The 20,258-nt window shown below is 45.0% G+C and overlaps 1 protein-coding gene across 4 annotated transcripts in view; it reads right to left on the bottom strand.

Moving 5' to 3' along the window:
• Positions 1-848: 848 nt before the first annotated feature.
• LOC120540139 overlaps positions 849-20,258 on the bottom strand; it is a 39,454-nt gene continuing 20,044 nt past the window's right edge. For 2 of the 4 annotated variants that reach the window (XM_039770641.1, XM_039770642.1), the window contains 6 exons: positions 17,127-17,246; positions 16,161-16,286; positions 12,538-12,657; positions 11,516-11,615; positions 7,980-8,037; positions 849-4,319 (listed from right to left, as the gene is read on the bottom strand). In XM_039770641.1, coding sequence (XP_039626575.1) covers positions 4,005-4,319; positions 7,980-8,037; positions 11,516-11,615; positions 12,538-12,657; positions 16,161-16,286; positions 17,127-17,246 — 839 coding nt within the window. In that variant the 3' untranslated portion in view covers positions 849-4,004. The remainder of the gene's footprint in view (positions 4,320-7,979; positions 8,038-11,515; positions 11,616-12,537; positions 12,658-16,160; positions 16,287-17,126; positions 17,247-20,258) is intronic. The other 2 variants (XM_039770643.1, XM_039770644.1) reach the window with 2 other exon arrangements.

Below are 20,258 nucleotides of genomic sequence, written 5' to 3'. Positions count from 1 at the left end.
CGATGGCTTGTCACTGTGAAGCCTCCACCTCATTTAAAGGTGACTGAGCACAGGGGAAAAAAGTGTTGGCTTTGAACCTTATAAAAGATCCTTGGAAGCACAGCAGTAAATATCCTGTCCCATCAAACATTCTTTGAAGCACAACACTAAATGACATCAACATGTCTGTCACCGCCATGCAGGTGTGCTGCAGGTCACTGTAAACTACGTGTGCCAATCCTCTAAGGCGGACTGAAGTCTCAGTAGTCAACGTGGACCTCGGCGATGACGTTTACAGTGCCTGTGTCCCTGTTGTATGCCGTTTGGTATGGGACTGGCAGAGGCAGTTAATGTTTGACATGCGCCATCTGTTGGAAGGACAGACGTAGCTCCTGGACGGACTCACAGGCACCTATCCTTTTTATTAAGGCTTATTTAAAGCTTTGACGTTCTCCTATCATTTCCATTCCCTATAAAAACATCACGCGGAGAATATCGACTCAGGACTTTAACGCTGTCTTAGTGCGAAGCCCCTTTATGTTGAGAAGCGCTGACCTGTATTGTCACTTCATCAAAGTGGCACCGTTATCTGGAAATAAGCTCTTAAGTAAGTGTGGGACTAACAGAAACAAAGAGAGATATTTGAACAATAATGGCTTTACTGTGACATTAAAATGCCTCTCGGCCATCACTTCAAGCAGCCCAGGACAAGTGAAAGAAAACAAATGGCCGTTTCTGACCGGCGTGTGTCTTTACAGAACATTGTCATCGTCGTTGTCATTGTCCATCGTCCAGAGCGGTGCACACAGGCAGGTGATCCCCAAGCGCTTATGCAGGTGGGCACAAATAAAATACCAGAAAAAAAATACTTTAAACATTTAACAAGCAAATTTAATAAATGTATAAACACAGGAATACACACAGCTGTTTAAAGGAAGAGTAATAAAGTAACAAAATGATGGTAATCTATAAAACTATCGAGAATAGAAGAACATTTATAAAATCAGCAAATCTGGAGGTGTGGAGAACAAACTCCAGTGTGCCATGCTGAGCTGAAGTCACCTCGGCCCATCGGCCCGCCGTCCACCGCGTTGGCATGTCACTCGTCACCAGCTGGTGTCCCTGCGTGAAGTGAGTGCGGAGCTATTTGGAGGTCCCTGAGGTGCACTCCAGCCATCTGAAAATGCACAGGAAGCGACTTTAAAACGTCTCAAATGAACTGAAAGATAAGCTTAAGAGAGAGACGTGAAGTTATTTCAGAGTATCTGGATTTCCTTTGCAGATGACACAAATACGATTCAAGGTATCAGAAGATGAACTTCAGCTCAGTTTGAGGAAACTCAAAAGGAATTTCAGGTGAATTTCAGAAACTGGAAGATGTGTCTGAGATATCTGAGCCTTCAAATCAAAGGGGCACCTCTGGAGACGTCTGAACCTTTAGATGGAGATTCCTTCAAAAGTAAACTTCATTTGGAGATATTTGAAATTTCTTTCATGTTGTCTCTAAATTTTAACTCAGCTTGCCATACAAAGGATTTGTTTATTGTGTAAAAGAGCCGCTCGTCTGAGGTGGCTGCGTAATCGCATTCCCATCTGCTCCAATACATGAGTGACATGACACGTTTTATTTTCTACACAGCAAGACGATATTATTGAGTTAGTTAAATAAGGCATACAAATCAGAGCTATTATTATTATTATTATTACGAGGAGGCTCCACCCCCTGCTCGCCTCACTCACCAATCCCCTTGGGGCGGGCGCTGGGTACCCACTATCTTGTGTCGGGGTGCCCATCCATTAGAGAAAGTGAGTATGAAGGGCGCGGTTTGGTCCTCAGTTATTACAGAAAGAAAATCAGCGACACAACTGTCTGTTTAAAATACCAACGAATAATAAAACATAATGAAAAGTAAAATGTAATAAAAAGTAAATAAAATGTTCATTATTTTAACAGCAATACTATAAATTACTTTATGCTCTAACTTTCATTCTGTAAGTCTTGTTTTTGTTTACATTTCTGTTTCTCTTTCTTTTTGATTTTTATCTTTTTTTTTGTTCATTTTCGTGTTTTCGGCGTTCATTGTCCGCGCTTGCCGCTGTTTTTTCTATCGTGATCTAAAATTCGATGTTGTTGAGTAGATAATTTGCTTTCCTGCCTCGCGATTATAACCGACAGCACTGAGGGGTGAGACGGACAGAGAGACGTGCGCAGTACGAGTAACGATTGGACGAGCAGTGTGGAGGGGTGTGGCCAAGGCGGAATAACACGGACATGAGGGAAAACTTTTTAATATTTAATATGTTTTTTATATTTTTAATATCTTTATTTTCAGCTGAAGTACATTTGCGCTCCTCTTTGTTGGTAGCAGCCTGTTGTCAGGTGAGTCTGCTGACTCTTATGGGGCTTCACCTGCCATATTTCAATGTGAACGTCTCATCCCTCGTCTCTCATCTCACTTTCTTAACTGCTTTTCCCGATTTGAGGAACACAGCAACATAAGTTCAGGCCCGACTTCCCTATCCCAGCCTACAGACTCCAGCTCTTTCTTGGGGGGCTCCCAGGAGCTCTCAGATCAGGCCAAGAGATAGAATCCCTCCAGGGTGTCCCACCACAGGGTCTCCAGCCAGTGGGCATCTCCAGGGCTAGGGGCCATCCTTACAACCCGCCAGACCACCTCAAGTGACTCCTCTTGATCCGGAGGGGCCACTCTGAGGCTCTCCACCCTATCATGGAGTGTCAGCCCTGTGAAGAATCCTCATTGCTGCCACTCGTACTTTGGGATCACAGATTTCCTGTCCTCACTCACAGCTCGTGACCGTAGGTGACAACGGGGATGGACATCGACGCGTAAACTGAGAGTTTTGTCTTTAGAATCTGTGCCCATGTCCTCACCAAAGACTGGTACAATGCCACCCACAGAACAGCAAATGTTGCCACTCCAGTCCACTTGTCGATCTCCCTTTCGCTTTTTCCATCACTTGTCAAGAAGATCCTGAGATACTTGAACTCTTCCACTGTAGAAAGTTTAATTATTAACGAGTTTAATTACTGATAAGACAAAAAACAGAAATGCAGGGCAACTCTAAATGAGTTGAAATATAAATGAACTGAGGGCAGAAACACAAGGCCCCCTCACTAATGTTACTTGGGCAGCTGCAATGAAGAGTTTAGGGCAGAGCGGGCATTACGGTTATAACTGCGTAATACTGGATGTTTAGCTGTAATTAATGGATATCATTAGGGCTGTCGCGTCTGTTAAGGGTGAGCGTTAAATCCGTTTATCTGGGTGTGAACGGGGACTCCACTTTCTTCAGATCCCTCTGTTACTCTGAATGGCGCAGTGTGAGCGTCTGGCGACTCGGAGCCCATCAGGGATTCCACTACTAACTGAAAGAAACTCGGATTCCCCAAAACCAGAGGGTGGAAGTTAAATATTGTATCTGACGTGTTTTAAATGGAGGCTTTCGACGTTTAATCTCGACTGTTAGAACAATGACAAGTACAAAAAACGATTTCCTTCATTTACAATTTGAAACAATACCCGTTGTTTTCAAAGAAGTGGAAAACGGGACACGCGGAGTCAGCGTTAGTCATCCCGTATTTTTCATTTAGTCCCATAACTAAACAATCTTATTCTTTTTATAAAAATGTGTTACCTTTGATTTGGTGTTTACTCTGCTGGAGACCTGAACCCGCGTTCGGTTACGTCGAGACTGCGTTTTGTTCGTGAATATTGTGCCTTTCATTTTCTACATTCTTGGGTCACTAAATCTATTAAACTATTTTCTTCTTTCCTGGGCCCATGCTGGTAAGTGGCGCTCATTGAGAGAATCCTTCATAAACCCAGTGAACCCCCTGAGAGGAGATGGTCATCAGTCTGAAACAAAGAGAGAACATCACCGGACTTAGGAATTCGACTGCCGTTTCTTTTGTGATTGTCATTCTGATGATAACGAAACTCGCTGGTGTTTCTGGACGACGCCATAACACCGAGACCACCTCCTCCTCCTCCTCCTTTAAGATGTTAGTTTTGTTCTGATGCTTCAATAATGGTGTCCACCAAAGGTAGCTGATCATTCGCCTGATTGTCAGTTAAGGGGGGAGGCAGAGCCTGATTAGCTGGTTCAGGGGTCTCCTCTTTACCCGTAAACTTCACCTCCGAGTACTCCGAGGTGTTTTCAGGCTGGGCTTTAGTCTCGTCTTCAGTTTTGCAGTTGTCACCTTCCTCTTTTTTGGAGCCAAGCTTGGAGTAGTCGATCTCGGCGTAGTCGACTTCTTGTTTTTTTTCCTCGACCTCCATGGCGGTGCTGAGGGCAGTCGCATCTTCAGTGTGGACACCCTGTGGAAATAAAATGTCGATAAATTCAAGAGGCAAGTTGGGCAGACGAAGACAAGCGGGCGGCAGCTAACGTCGGCTCGACTCGGAGAAAACAGAACGTGTCTGCTTCACAGGCAGGGAGACATTTTGTTCAGCGAAGAATTTCTGTCTGGCTGTGAATTGTAGATACTTAGCTAAAGAATGAAATGTAATAGAATAATAATTACAAAAAAATGTGATAAATAACTTACTGTATACACTCGCGTTTAAGTTGGGAGTTGATCTTACCGTATAATTTCTGGGATTTTATCATGTCGGTCGTTTAAGTCAAATGTGCAAAACTCACACTATTGGTCCAAGAGGTTACGATATGCTAACACTCGCCCACCTGAGAGAGTCACCACGGGGCACACGGCCTTTTATTTCTACGCATTGTGCCAATGTGACCACACGGTATGAATACCCGCACTGTTCCCAAGTGACGTTTGCACTGTTTTGTGTTTTTTGTATCTCACACAACTAATACCCCTTTCTCATAAGAGCTTCACTTATTTACGATGGAGCGTTCGATCAAAAGAAAATTTGAAGCTGGTTTTAAATTAAACGTCGTTGAAGTGGCGAAAGAAACTGCGCTGCTGTGACAAACGTGTCTGAGAAGCTGGTGAGAGATTGCAGGAGGCAAGAAAATGTAAAAAAAAAAATGAAGTGTTGTATTTTTGAACGGGCGCATAAGTCGGGGTCTGATTTTGGGGGTTTCAAGACCTGACTTATAAGCAAGTATATACGGTAATAAAATAAAATAATAAATCATAATATCAATAAATAAATACAATAATAATAATAAATGGTTTCACTCTTTAAAATGGTTTTATAAAATGACACCTTTACTGAAAGTCATGGACTGACTGGTGCCCCTCCAGGACGGGTCCCTACATTGTGCCAGTGTTGCCTGAATAGGCTCTGACATCCCATGTGATCCCATAAACTAAACTGTCCCGCGTGTCTCTCGCCCCACGTGGTTTATACTTTTCTCTGCTTTGCCTACGCTGGGTAAGAAGCAGATGCGCTGCTGCCATTTTAGGGTGGCGTATCCCTTAAAGCAGGAGTGGGAATGTTGCTCTTCTTTTCTTTTTACAGAGACGGCGTCCCGAGTTCACCCGGCTGCTCATTTTCCATGTCGCTGCACTTTTCCTCTAACACTCCAAAGACACGCCAGTCAAGTTAACTGGTGATTCCAGTGTGCCCAGTGTGTAGTCGTGAGTGGAGTGGCATCAGTTCAGGGTGGGTTCCTGCCTTCTGCCCAGTGATTTGAGGATAGGTCCCAGCTTCCATGGCCCTGAACTGGAATTAGTGGGTAAAACGCATTGCCGTCTGGTCACTTGCATTTCTCTGTCTTTGCCATTCCTGTGGTCTTCGTCCCCCACCTGATGCTCATCAGTTTAGCCTCCGTAGTGACTTGTGGACCACCTGTGATGTGCATCGCTGTCTTTGGTGTTCTTATCTTCTTTAGGCCACACTTGACACTTAGCAGATGTCACTACTCTTCTTCTTCTTCTTCTCCTTTTTCCTGTTGTGGTTTTCTTCATCACATCATCGACCTCTGCAGTTTTCTTGCCGCTGAGCAGATGTTGTTGTCTTCTTTTTCTTTCCTCCTTTTCTCTTCGTTTGCCTGTCACTTTGCTGTAAGAATCTCACAAGTGCAGGTCAGTTGCTCCCTCAAACTTTTATTATTAATTACCAGAATGTATTCTGGTCATAAGCTTTCAATGAAGACCACGATCAAGGTTCTACTCCCAGTAGTTGATTAGTACATTGCTCAACAGATAGGCAGACTTAGCATTTCAGACACAGAGATCTTCAGGAAACGGCTTGTGACAGAATATTACTGATTGAATCACAAATAAGAAGGCGTAAGCAATAAATGGAGTGCCACACGCGTGTGTGTGTGCCTCGGACCATCTGCAGGGTCCAAGTGAGGTGAGCCACCCATCCATCCATTCCCAGTATGTGAGGGACACGGCCACAAACACCTTTTTACTTCCTTGTATATGAAGTGTAGGTTAAGAATTGGAATCCTCCAAACATTCCATTTCAATATTTTGGTGAATCTCGACGTTTAGACCTCCCTGAGTCCAAAAACACCATTTATGGGATTATGTCTGTATATGAACTTGAGTTCACTTTCACTTGGGTCAACCAAATTTTGCATGCAAGTACTTCCAATACAACTCGGAGTCCTGCCACGTGACGACACTGCTATGGTGGGCTGCAGCAGGAGTGGGCAGGAGGAGGAGTATGGGAACCTAATCAAGGACTTTGTTAAATGGTGCCACTCAAACCACCTACAACTGAAAACCAGCAAAACCAAGGAGCTGGTGGTGGATTTTAGGAGGCCCAGACCCCTCATGGACCCTGTGATCATCAGAGGTGACAGACCTATAAATACCTGGGAGTGCAGCTGGATGATAAACTGGACTGGACTGCCAATACTGATGGTCTGTGCAAGAGAGGACAGAGCCGACTATACTTCATTAGGAGACTGGCGTCCTTCAACATCTGAAGATGTTCTATCAGACGGTTATGGCGAGCGCCCTCTTCTACACGGTGGTGTGCTGGGGAGGCAGCATAAAGAAGAAGGACAAACTGGTGAGGAAGGCAGGCTCTATTGTAGGCACGGAGCTGGACAGTTTGACATCTGTGGCAGAGCGACGGGCGCTGAGCAGACTCCTGTCAGTCATGGAGAATCAACTGAACAGGATCATCTCCAGACAGAGGAGCAGCTTCAGAGACAGACTGAGGAGACCCCACACTATGAGACTCGGGGGGTAAACGTTAACATTATACAAAGTTATTGTCTGTTATACCTGCCTGGCACTCACCACCCTGCATTTTTTAACTTGCACTGCGTTTTTATTACTCTTTAATTAATATTGTTATTATTAGTATACTGCTGCTGGAGTATGTGAATTTCCCCTTGGGGATTAATAAAGTATCTATCTATCTATCTATCTATCTATCTATCTATCTATCTATCTATCTATCTATCTATCTATCTATCTATCGTGTATAAAATGTAGATTTCTATCAACTCTTGGTACTTTTTACCTTTTATTGAGCAGCTTCAAAGTCCAATTTATTCAACTTTACTTTTCTAATAATTGTTTGATGTATTATTAATTGGATTTGATTTGTTGTTGATGGTTCTTTGATATAAAAATCTAACCCTTGTCCTGCGGTCGACTCCTCAAATATCCATCCCCATATCTGAGTATACGAGAAGGTCGAGGGGACAGCACTCCTGATTTCTTTTCTCTTTTTGTCACAGACCAGAGGACGTTTCCAGAGACAGGGACTGTGATGACACTTCTGGTCAGCTCTTGTGCTCTGGGGACTATTCAATGGCACTGGAAGATGACATTCATTTCAGGACCCTCAACTGAGGGGAGTTATTTGTGACTAAGCTTGAGCAGCACAGAGGCTGCCTTGATTGTGAGATTTCTGTGATTTTCGCTTGAACTTTTCTTCTTTGGTGTTCATTAAACGGGTACCTGGTTGGTGGCTAACCCTTTGCTGTCTGTTCTCTCTCTTTCTCTCAATTCTTCTCTTTACAGATGTATTATTTATTTGCCACACAAACCCGTGAGCTTGTGAACCAACAGCAGCTCCGTGAGGCGGCCGTACCTGTTCTTCGCCGTTAATCTCTAGCATCTCTCTTCTTTCTTCACATTTCATTTGTTTCCTGGGGTAATAAAAGAAAGTAACGTTTAAATGACAAACTGCAGTGGAAAGATAAGCGAATGATTTATTTACCTTCAACTTAAAGAGACGTTCATCATCTGGAACAAGCGTTTCATTAACTCATCGAACACCAGGACAGGCTCTGGCACTCCACTCATCTGGCTGGGAAATTTGGGATACAAACAATAAAATAAAAATGGGAGGTTTGAGCCAAAGGTGGTGTTTGTGCCTCCGTCTTCTCACACACGTCACCAGTTCACGTTCACTGAAGTTAAGCCTAACAGGGCCGACTACAGAAAACGAGCCACAGTACAGTAGATTACAGAAGAGTTAACCAGAAAATGGGCACCGACTGCAGGAGATTTAGAGATGGGCTTCTCCATTGATAGGAGACGACACGGGAGATCCTTTAAAGGTGGTCCGCCTGCAGGTGGTCATCTTTGATGTTTTACTTGCCCCGTGTTGTTGGTAGTGATGGCCGATTAAACCTTTGATGTTGTGTTTTCATGGAGAACGGCGAAAACAAAGCTTATGATACAGTGGGCTTCAACGGGGGGCCAACGCTGCACACTCCGCGTTTGAACGTATTGTCTAAAGTTTGGACTTGCTTAAACGCGCTACAGCATTTATTTAGCAATATTTTAGGTGAGAATCCCTGTGCTTTGGATGTTGTAGTGCACGGCGTGTTCAGAGGACACAACTGAGTGCACGTCTATGCTGACTTAGAAATAGCAATTTGTACTTTGAAAGACTTCAGAGCTGGGCAGACACTTGGAAGGTGCGGTTTTCATGTAGAAAAATCCAAGAAGGGAGACGCTGACCTACCGGAAGTGACCTCTGAGAGGAGTCAGAGGTTTATGTTGACGTGAGCGATGGGCAGAAACAAAAGGCAAATGCGATCTTTGGTTATGTCATAAAAAACGGTGAATATGAGTTGCGTTATAGTGTCCATTGTTTGTCGGTAGCCTCAAATGAACGGCATTTGGTATAAGAATTCCTGAAGAGTGGCTGATCAGTGCAGTGTGCTTTATGAGAACAATCTGGACGGACCATTCAGCCCAACAAAGCTCGCCAGTCCTGTCCACATAGTTCTTCTAAAATAACATCAAGTCGAGTTTTGAAAGTCCCTAACGTCTTACTGTCTACCACACTACTTGGTCGCTTATTCCAAGTGTCTGTCGTTCTTTGTGTAAAGAAAAACTTCCTAATGTTTGTGCGAAATTTACCTTCACGAGTTTCCAGCTGTGTCCCCGTGTTCTTGATGAACTCATTTTAAGGTCATCGTCTTGACCCTCTAGACTGACTCCCTTCATCATTTTACACACTTCAGTCACTCAGGTCTCCTCTTCATCTCCTGTAAAGGCTCAGCTCTTTTCGTCTTCACTCCTAACTCATCCCCTGTAGCCCCCCATAATCAGCCTAGTCGCTCTTCTCAGGACCTTCTCTAGTGCTGTTATGTCTTTATGGAGACCCAAACTTCACCCAGGACTCCACAAGAGGCCTCGCCAGTGTGTTATAAAGCTGAGCAGAACCTCCTGTGACTCGTACTCCACACATCAAGGCGCTATATAAACCCGACACTCTGTTAGCCTTCTTAATGGCTTCTGCACACTGTCAGGAAGTCGATAGCTTAGAGTCCACTATGACTCCTAAACCCAGTCACAGTCTCAATCCACTGGACAAATTCAGTTCATCATTTTAAACACTTCAGTCAGGTCACCTCTTAATCTTCTTTTGTTTAAACTGTAAAGGCTCAGCTCTTTTAATCTTCACTCCTAACTCATCCCCTGTAGCCCCCCATAATCAGCCTAGTCGCTCTTCTCTGGACCTTCTCTAGTGCTTCTATGTCTTTATGGAGACCAAAACTTCACCCAGGACTCCACAAGAGGCCTCGCCAGTGTTATAAAGCTGAGCAGAACCTTCTGTGACTTGTACTCCACACATCAAGGCGCTATATAACCTGACATTCTGTTAGCCTTCTTAATGGCTTCTGCACACTGTCTGGAGGTCGATAGCTTAGAGTCCACTACGACTTCTAAATTCTTCTCATAAGGTGGACTCTCGATTTTCCAACCACACCATCGTGTATTCAAACCGGGGGGCATGGGGCAGAGACCCCAATAGGGTAAACGTCAAGGTGGTTGGCTGGTAAGCAGTTTTAAGTAAGTGTGATCAGAGTGTGTGTGCCTTTAGGTCGAGGTTGTCAAAGTGGGCACCACACTCGTGTGCCAGTCTTAGTATCTCCTCAGTAGGTGTGACCAAGGTAGTGTGAGGTGGAGGTCATATGCAGGGGTGCCAAAGCTGGTGAGTCTCTGTGTGGAGTGCCAAGGAGTGGCAGGCTGTGCAGGTGTCCTTCATAAGTGAGCAGTCTGTGTGTGAGTGTGAAGTTCAGGATACGAGAGTTAGCTGATACAACAATGAACTTGGTGAACGTCCCACAATAATACAACTGCCTCTGATTTGACTTCTGATAACGATGGTGTTGGGGACGTCAACAGGTCACCTCGAGAGTGACACAGGGTCTCTCTGCAGACCAAGACCACCATTCTCAATGAGTGACCTCCTCCAATCCCGGCCACGTGCCATAACACACACAGTCAGTTTGGACATTTCTTTACTGCTGTGAAAATGAAAAAAGCAAAGAGCCAGGAGATGACAGATGAAGCATGGGGTCAAAACTGTAAATGTGAACCAAGAATGAGGGGGCAAAATGAAGTCAGAGCCAGTGGGCACCTGAGCCAACTGGAAATAGAAACTAACCACTGCTAAGGAAAGACGTTCACTTGGGCGTCAGTGTGGATAGCATAGATGGCATCCCCTCAGAGATGGCATCAGTGTGAAGATGGAGGTCATGTGATGCTTCCAGAGGGCAACATATAAATAAAATAGCAAGATATGAACAAAATTAAACTGTCAGATGAAGTCAAAATAAAAAATAAGCCACAGAAATGGGACCCTTAAGTGACAAAAAAAGCGTAAAGAATCCGCGAGAAGGCAGAGATGAGGACGTGTTGTTCATATAACAAGTGCAAACGCGACTTTCATCCGCAGTACCAATCGGAGCGCCGCGCTGTTTAAGGTCCTCAGTCCAACTTGCTTAGCCTGCCTGTGTGGTGTGACTGGACGTGCCCAGCATGGCAGCCCTCCAAACACATACAAATAATGAGGGGGACCAAAAACTCGAAACAAAAGCGACGCGTCCAGAAAACAAGCAGAGTGAACGTGTGGGGTGGCACTAAGGTCAAAGGTCCAAAGCCGAAACTCCAACCTCCTCTTGCACCCTGTCTGTTAGATGGGGTGGGCTGCCCAGGTGCCCCCTTTTCCATCTTCATCACTAACTGCCTATGAACACCGAGCGGTGGATCCTTGGACTTTAGTTGTAGTTCCAAGGCTTTACGTGTTTCAAGTGACAGTGGAAAATGAATTTCAAAATGCAGGCTGAGCAGAAGGTCCGCGTATTGACGCTGCTGTTCACTTACCTCTTGAAATGATTCGCAGCGCAGGCAGTTATCGTGACACACACCACACAGCCAAGAGCTCCGAACACCGGGAAGAGCAGCAGCTGCAGCCACAGTTTACCTGCAGACGAAGAGACGAGACGAGACGAGAGGTCAGCAAACTGCACCCACCACCATTTACACCCATCAACCTCCAGGAAAGAACGCGCCTTGTGGTAGTGAGGGTCCTGCTGCACGAGTCCCAGACATTCGTGTAAAGTGTCTATCAGCATTCAGGTACAAAGATGGCACTGCCAGCCGCCCATCCTGACCTGCAGATCTGTGGCTCCCCAATGGCCTCTGCTCATCTTTGTCTTTTATTCACGGGCTTGAGGACCCTCATGGAGACCAGAGAGTGCCATTCAGCTGATAACGAGGGGTTATTGGCTAATGGCAGCACTCATGAAGACAACAAAGTGTAGCCATTGCTTCTCTAGGAGAATGAACAGTGCCATTGAAGGGTCTTGTGTGTGTCCCAGTCTCCATTAGTAGAAACCAGGACATGGAAGATGGCCTGAGGGAGGGGTAGCTAAGGAGAAACGACCTGCTGAATTCTCCTTGAGTTATTTCTGTAGATCAGCAGGGAATGGCTGCCACAAAGGACGGATCTCAAGATCTGTCTGGAACCACAAAGGACAACATGGCAACCTTCAGTGGAAGAGGAGCCGTGGATAAAACCTTTGATGGTGACGATCACCCCATAAGAAGGACAGTCAACACCAAAGGTGAAGAGTGCTGTCTGACTCAGAGAGCGGAGAAGCAGCCAAGATGGCCTCCACGTCTTGTTTAGTGGCTTTGAGGGCCTTGTGATGTGTTACAGCACTCTTTGTATGGAAGCAGAGTTTTGAAAGTGATAAAATGTCAAAGTGGCTAACGTCATACACAGGAATAATTTGTCATTTTAATTCTCTTAACATGTGTCGTGCTCTCTAACTCCATTGCACTATTCTTTACTCAGCTACACACCGACTGCAATTCTCTCTTTGCCTGACAGTAGCACTTGCCTTTGTCACCAGACGTCTCATTCTTGCCGGGCTCCGTAGGTGAGGTGGTCCTTTCTGTCACCATAGACCAGTGTTGTTGGTCTGTAGTAGTTGACTTTGAGGTCCCTGCCGTGTTTACTGCTGAATGAGAAGGAGACAGAAGAGGCCATTAGGTCATCAGAGTGTCACCGAGGAGCGCTAGACAGACGTAGAGCCGTAAGCGTGTTATCGCTGATGACGCGCCGTCCGCCCTCTTGACATCTCTGGCTGGTTCTTTGCTCTCATTGTGAGTTTTGTTCCCTTTGGATTCTGCTGGTTTATTGGATTTTAGCTTCTGGTTTCTGGACTTTGTCATGGGATTGCAGTTGGAACTTGTCTTACTTTTCTGTCAAATCCTTTTGCCTTATTTTGAGTTTATTTTTCGTGTATTTCTTTCACTTTTTGATTATTTCATTTTGTTTCAGCCAGATTTGTTCCTTTGGCTTGCATTTATTTTTTCGTCTTTGTTCTGTTTATACAAGATATTTAATTTTCTATAACATTAAATCTCCTAATGTTCTGTGTGTTTTATGGGAGGAGCCCCAAGAGGTGATGTCACGTGATGTCAGTGCTTCTGAGACCGCCCCCTTACTATATATTCTGCTAGGGAAGAGGCCTCCATAGCATTTTGATGAAAGTCTCTGTGTGTGAATATTATTTCTATTGGATTTATTAACTGAAATAGACAAACAGGGATGTTGCCTAAAAGACAAGTCCCGGTGATGGCTCTGTGGCTAAGGGTCTGCGCTGGTGTCTGGAAGGTTGAACGTTCAAATCTCATTACTGCCAGAAGGGATCCTACTCTGTTGGGCTGTTGAGCAAAGCCTGTCACCTGAAAACTGCCCCAGGGTGTGCTGTACAATGGCTGACCCCCCATGTGAAAAGTGAATTACCCCTCAGGGATTAATAAAGCATATCAGATCAAATCAAGAGACTTAAGCCTTACGCTTGAGTGGTGCCCCCTCAGGGCTGATCCTCATTCTTTTCAAGTCTGAATTGCGTAAACTGGCTCTAAAGTGGACGGAGTGAACCTGAATGGAGACGGCGTGTCCTCCTCTTTGAAATTTGAATGCACAGTACAATTTTAAAGGGAGAACTTTTATTTGCAAAACCATGCAGTTAAAGTCCTATGTTACCTTTGTGTTGCTTTCAAAACATTCTGGGCCAGGGATGTCCAGCGCCGGACCTGGTGGGCCGCAGTGGCCGCAGGTTTTCATTCTCACCCTTTTCCTAATCAGTTTTGCCTGTGTGACAGGCGCCTGGCGTCCATGCCCAGTCGGGACGCCCCTGCACACTGTATTCAGGGGGAGCAGCCCTGGACAGTGCAATACCTCCCCCTGGGCGCTAAATGGCCGCCCCCCTGGGCTGGTGAAGTGCCTCAGTTTCCCACAGGGCTCCCTGGGAATTGAAATTGTGGGCAGCCTTGTTGGGTCTCGCAGGTACCGCCAGGGGATGCTGTGTTTGGGACTCCTGAGCCCATGTGGGCAACAGTTCATCACACCTGGAAGTGCCACCGGATCTTGGTGATCAAACACCTGGAGCACTTCCAGGTGACCAATAAAAGGAGCCAGTGACCACCACTCATCGGCCAGAGTCGGGTGGAGGAGATCAAGGTTGCGAGGGAGGAGTGGTGGTGCCAGAGAAGAGTGTTTTGTGTTTTACTGGTGCTGTACTGGTGTTTGGGACTGTGTTGTGGCTGGACGGAGAACGGGGAAGACGTGCCCTCCAGCTGAAGCGGAATAAAAATCCCTTTATTGTACACGTGCCTCCCGTGTCCAATCTGTGTCTTGTCAGGCGCTATATAGTGCTGTTTACACCTGTTAATTAACTCATTTTCCCTTCATTTTAGTAGCCCTGTTTTTAAGGATTCAGTCCTAGGAATTGCTTTGTTTCTTCATTAAATGGCAGCCAAATGAGACGTGAAACGAGCCGACAGATGAGCAGCTAAACTGGAATGTCAAACTCCAACCAATTTCACTCCAAGCAGTTTCTTATTGAGATGCTGATTCTTGCTGCTAATTAAAGCTGTTACTGAATATCAGGACTTGCTGCTGCTCTCATTTGGCCACAACTGTTTTTTCTAAGACCACCATTAAGATGTTTTGGTGACCTGAGCAGACCAACGTGACCGAGACCTTCACCTTTGTTTATTTTCAGGTGAGCTGGTCATGTGGCGGCTCATTTTGAGTCTCATTATTGTTTAAAGGAAAAGAAACAACTAAGGGGTCCGAGTCACGTCAGTTAAAACGCAGGCAAAATAAGTTAATCAGCAGGAAAAACAGCTCACTGATTAAGAAGATGGTTGGAATGAAAAAAGGGTCCTTTCATCGGATTGGCTGGCCAAGCAACGTTTCAGCTGTGAAATGGCCAAATGGGGAGGCAGCTTGATGGATGAGGTCTCCAGGACTCTAAAAATATCCACACCTAATTATGTCATATCATCTACTGTTAAACCGTACTTCTAAAATTTTTATTATTATGCTGTATTGAGAATTTGTTCTGTTCTGTGTATTGTATTGTATTGACCCCCTACCTTTGACACCCACTGCACGCCCAACCTACCTGTTAAGGGGTCTCTCTTTGAACTGCCTTTCCCGAGGTTTCTTCCATTTTTCCCTACAAGGTTTTTATTGGGAGTTTTTCTTTGTCTTCTCAGAGAGTCAAGGCTGGGGGGCTGTCATGAGGCAGGCCTGTTTAAGACCATTGCGGCACTTCCTGTGTGATTTTGGGCTCTACAAAAATAAATTGTATTGTATTGTAAAACCTGCAGCCACTGCGGCCCACCAGGGCCAGAGCTGGACACCCCTGGTCTAAATGTCGGTATCTCACATGGGGTTGTTTCCTATTTTACAGCTGATGGGTGAAGTGCCCGAGGGTCTTGAACTGGATGAAGTGAATATGAGATAGCAATGCCTTGTGTGACCAGCAGAGGGCATTAAGAGAACAGATTTGGACTGTAGAGAATAAGGAAGGAATTCAAAATACTGTAACCTACCAATCAGAGAGCAGGGGGCGTGTTCAGTTGATACTGTGGGGTGTAGGGACCAATGGCAGCACTCAAGAGCCACAATGAAGTCTCTTAAGGGTTACGAGTCTGAGTGGTCTCATCAGGAAGACCCCGGCCCGAATGCATGTCTTCAAGTGGCCTCCTGTGTGGCATGCGGTCACAACAGTAAGAAACCAGAGCAAGCAAAACTAATGGAGAGAACTGTAAAGAAGGAGCAGCGGTCATTAGACGTAGTGACCTGAGAAAGGGGGCAGCCAGACCCACCGAACTCTGCTTGACTTGGCTCTGCAGGCCACGGCTGAGATCAGCTGCTGGTGGGTTTGCTTCAAAAGGGAGGACACGACTCGAGAAACCACTGAGGACAACCTGAAAATCGTGAGGTGGAAGAGGAGATGGGGAGCTCTTGATGATGAAGTTCAGCGGCTTTGGCCCCCCACGTACGGGCTGTGAGGATGAACTACAGTAAATGGTTTCTCATTTGAATTCCTTTTAAATGTTTCAAGGCTCTCTAAACATGTTTGCACTTTTGTTTTGCAGAAATCACCCGGAGTGCCACCCTCTGAGCCGTGCCCATGCTGCATCCGACAGCGGCACTCACCTGCTCCACCAGACATCGTGTTGGTTCCCGAATTACCAGCTGAGGTGACCTGACTTTCTTTCTCAGTAGACAAGGTTTGGCTGCTTGAAGGAGATGAACTCAAGTTCTCAGGTTTGTGGGTTGAGGCTGAAGGAGAAGGAAACAGAAGAGGCTGTGAGGGCATCAGAAAGAGAACGTCAGAGTAGCATTCGACACGTTTAGGACCTGCTGGCATCATTTTATATTCACTTCTCTTATTAAAATGCAGCAGCTTAGAACATGACATGACCTTGGTATATTTAGATTTTTATTTATTTCAAATGATCTGAACGACACTTTTGTCTTTCAGCTGATAACGAGGGGTTATTGGCTAATGGCAGCACTCATGAAGACAACAAAGAGTAGCCATTGCTTCTCTAGGAGAATGAACAGTGCCATTGAAGGGTCTTGTGTGTGTCCCCGTCTCCATTAGTAGAAACCAGGACATGGAAGATGGCCTGAGGGAGGGGTAGCTAAGGAGAAACGACCTGCTGAATTCTCCTTGAGTTATTTCTGTAGATCAGCAGGGAATGGCTGCCACAAAGGATGGATCTCAAGATCTGTCTGGAACCACAAAGGACAACATGGCAACCGTCAGTGGAAGAGGAGCCGTGGATAAAACCTTTGATGGTGACGATCACCCCGTAAGAAGGACAGTCAACACCAAAGGTGAAGAGTGCTGTCTGACTCAGAGAGCGGAGAAGCAGCCAAGATGGCCTCCACATCTTGTTTAGTGGCTTTGAGGGCCTTATGATGTGTTACAGCGCTCTTTGAATGGAAGCAGAGTTTTGAAAGTGATAAAATGTCAAAGTGGCTAACGTCATACACAGGAATAATTTGTCATTTTAATTCTCTTAACATGTGTCGTGCTCTCTAACTCCATTGCACTATTCTTTACTCAGCTACACACCGACTGCAATTCTCTCTTTGCCTGCCAGTAGCACTTGCCTTTGTCACCAGACGTCTCATTCTGGCCGGACTCCGCAGGTGAGGTGGTCCTTTCTGTCACCATAGACCAGTGTTGTTGGTCTGTAGTATTTGACTTTGAGGTCCCTGCCGTGTTTACTGCTGAATGAGAAGGAGACAGAAGAGGCCATTAGGTCATCAGAGTGTCACCGAGGAGCGCTAGACAGACGTAGAGCCGTAAGCGTGTTATCGCTGATGACGCGCCGTCCGCCCTCTTGACATCTCTGGCTGGTTCTTTGCTCTCATTGTGAGTTTTGTTCCCTTTGGATTCTGCTGGTTTATTGGATTTTAGCTTCTGGTTTCTGGACTTTGTCATGGGATTGCAGTTGGAACTTGTCTTACTTTTCTGTCAAATCCTTTTGCCTTATTTTTGCGTTTATTTTTCGTGTATTTCTTTCACTTTTTGATTATTTCATTTTGTTTCAGCCAGATTTGTTCCTCTGGCTTGCATTTATTTTTTCATCTTTGTTCTGTTTATACAAGATATTTAATTTTCTATAACATTAAATCTCCTAATGTTCTGTGTGTTTTATGGGAGGAGCCCCAAGAGGTGATGTCACTGCTTCTGAGACCGCCCCCTTACTATATATTCTGCTAGGGAAGAGGCCTCCATAGCATTTTGATGAAAGTCTCTGTGAGTGAATATTATTTCTATTGGATTTATTAACTGAAATAGACAAACAGGGATGTTGCCTAAAAGACAAGTCCCGGTGATGGCTCTGTGGCTAAGGGTCTGCGCTGGTGTCTGGAAGGTTGAACGTTCAAATCTCATTACTGCCAGAAGGGATCCTACTCTGTTGGGCTGTTGAGCAAAGCCTGTCACCTGAAAACTGCCCCAGGGTGTGCTGTACAATGGCTGACCCCCCATGTGAAAAGTGACTTACCCCTCAGGGATTAATAAAGCATATCAGATCAAATCAAGAGACTGACCAGTAAATTGGAATCCAAACTCTGAGCAAATAAATTCAAAGAACCAGAAAATCCAACTATAGTAACACACAGCATCAACTCCAAAGAGAGGCCAATGAAAACACGCCTGCTGAGGCCTCTGGGAGATTATCTAGCCAGGAGGCGGGCCCAACAGCAGTGATGCCAGCGTGGCACCTCCTCCTGGGGCACCTCCCACAAATTACACAGAATATTATTAAAACATAATTGAAAGTCACGGTACAGTAGATATACAGTAAACTCAAATAGGACAATTAATTTAAAAGTAACTGAAACAACAAAAAAAAAGAAAAACAAATAAAGCCAAGCTGAAATCAATTAACAAATCCTTTGGGATTAAAGAGCATTGTTGTGCCTTTGTTCTTTTAAAGCAGGGGTTTTAGGCCATCCTCTTCATTAAAGAGCATTTTCGTGTATGTGGGACATTTAAAAGTAGTTTTCAATTTTTAAAGCCTGCCGGTTCTGTTTGGGGTCAGGTTGCTGTTTCTGAGGCTGACCAGTCAGGCCCTAGTTGGCGCTTTATAAGTTTAGCAGCCTGTTTTGCCATTTTGTGCTACAGCTTCATAACATAAGAAAGAAGAACACTTCAGATAGCAGTGGAACAGGAGGTGGAACAGAAGGAACAAAGTCAAAACGCGGACAGTGGTTAAAAAAAAGAGTCTAAACTCTGAAGTCAAAAGTAACTGCTGCCAACAAGCATGAAGGTCTGTTTGTTAACCAAGTATTCTGGACACCAGGATTGGCATGACGGTGACAGCTGATGAGTTTTTAATTGTTCTTCTCCAATTTGATAAACTGCACACACTGGCCATCCCTGGCAGCAGTACCTCCCGATGTCAATAGGGGTCACTGCAGTGAGGCTCAGAGTCTGTGCAGTCCCTGTCATTCACTTATATAGCGCCTTGTACAACAGACTTGAACCTCAGGGCAGCAGTGGGCAGACAGCCTCCTGTAGATTATGGTGGGAAGGACCCGGGGTTAGGGTAGGTTAGGGTTAGGGTCGGGTAGTGGAGAATGCTGCCCCAAAGGGAAATGTACATTTATCTTTAACAACTCTTAAATCCAGACACAGAAATCTCTAATAAATAAATAATTATAATTTATAAAATTAGTGTCAAAAATTACTTTAATTAATATAGACTTACAAAACCCATGAAAAGCCATAAAATGTCACCTACACAATAGGGGATCCATTAAGGATACACCCGTATGTCAAGCTAAATTTATGATTTTAAAAACTGAGGTATAAAATAGTCTTAAATCCACCATAAAATATAAATCATATAAATAATTAAACCTTGTACACAGATCACCTATAGGGTTAAAAAAATGCCCCACAATGCTGTCTTAACATCAGGGCTGATGTTATAAATTTTAAAATTAGGGACTAAATACAATTTATTAAGATTAGGTATATAAATAAGGTGAAAATATCTGTTAAAATTAATTTTAGCCTAAAAATAGTGTCTTAACATCAGGGACTTTAAGGTTAGTGTTTGGGCGATTAGCCTGTGCCCCTCTTGCCAGTCCTGGGCAAATTAAAAAAAGTGCAAAGAGAGAAAATAAAGATCAGGACTGTGTCACATGGCAGCATCCCTCCGTCCGGCTGATCCTGAGCAGGGGCTTGAGAAGGCTGGCGCCTATCCCAGCAGCCTTTGGGCACAAGGCTTGAGCAAATCCTGGGACGGGCGCCAACCCACTGCCAGTAGACGGTAACAATGAAGGACGCGGCTGTAAGAAGAGGCCATCCTGTCCTCTCCGTTAGATGAAGTGGGTTTGATGGTCTTATGACGTCTTCAAATGCTCCTCATGTGCACCTTAATGCATTGACTTTGAATTCAGTAAATTAAAAAGTAATGCGCCTCGCATGCAGGCTGCCAGGATGAACAAACTCCTTCCTAATTCCAAACTGCTCAAAAAAATGAAAGGCACACTTTGAAAACGCGTCAGATCTCAATAGGAAGAAAACTCCTGCTGGCCATCTCTACTGCTATGGCCTGATCTGGTGACATGTGAGGAACGAAAGGATGGAAATGAAGATGATCAACCAACAGAAAGAGGGCTGGACACAAAGACGCCCCCAGAGAAAGCCCCCCCTTCTCGTCACAGCTTCATTGGGACCCCAGCCTGCTGCATGCCTGAGCCCCCATCTGACCCGCTCTAAAT

This window comes from Polypterus senegalus, chromosome 12 (assembly GCF_016835505.1).
Source record: "Polypterus senegalus isolate Bchr_013 chromosome 12, ASM1683550v1, whole genome shotgun sequence".
NCBI classification, from domain to species: domain Eukaryota; kingdom Metazoa; phylum Chordata; class Cladistia; order Polypteriformes; family Polypteridae; genus Polypterus; species Polypterus senegalus.
Note: the sequence above shows the minus strand (reverse complement) of the source record. Positions and strands in the feature narration are given on the sequence as shown.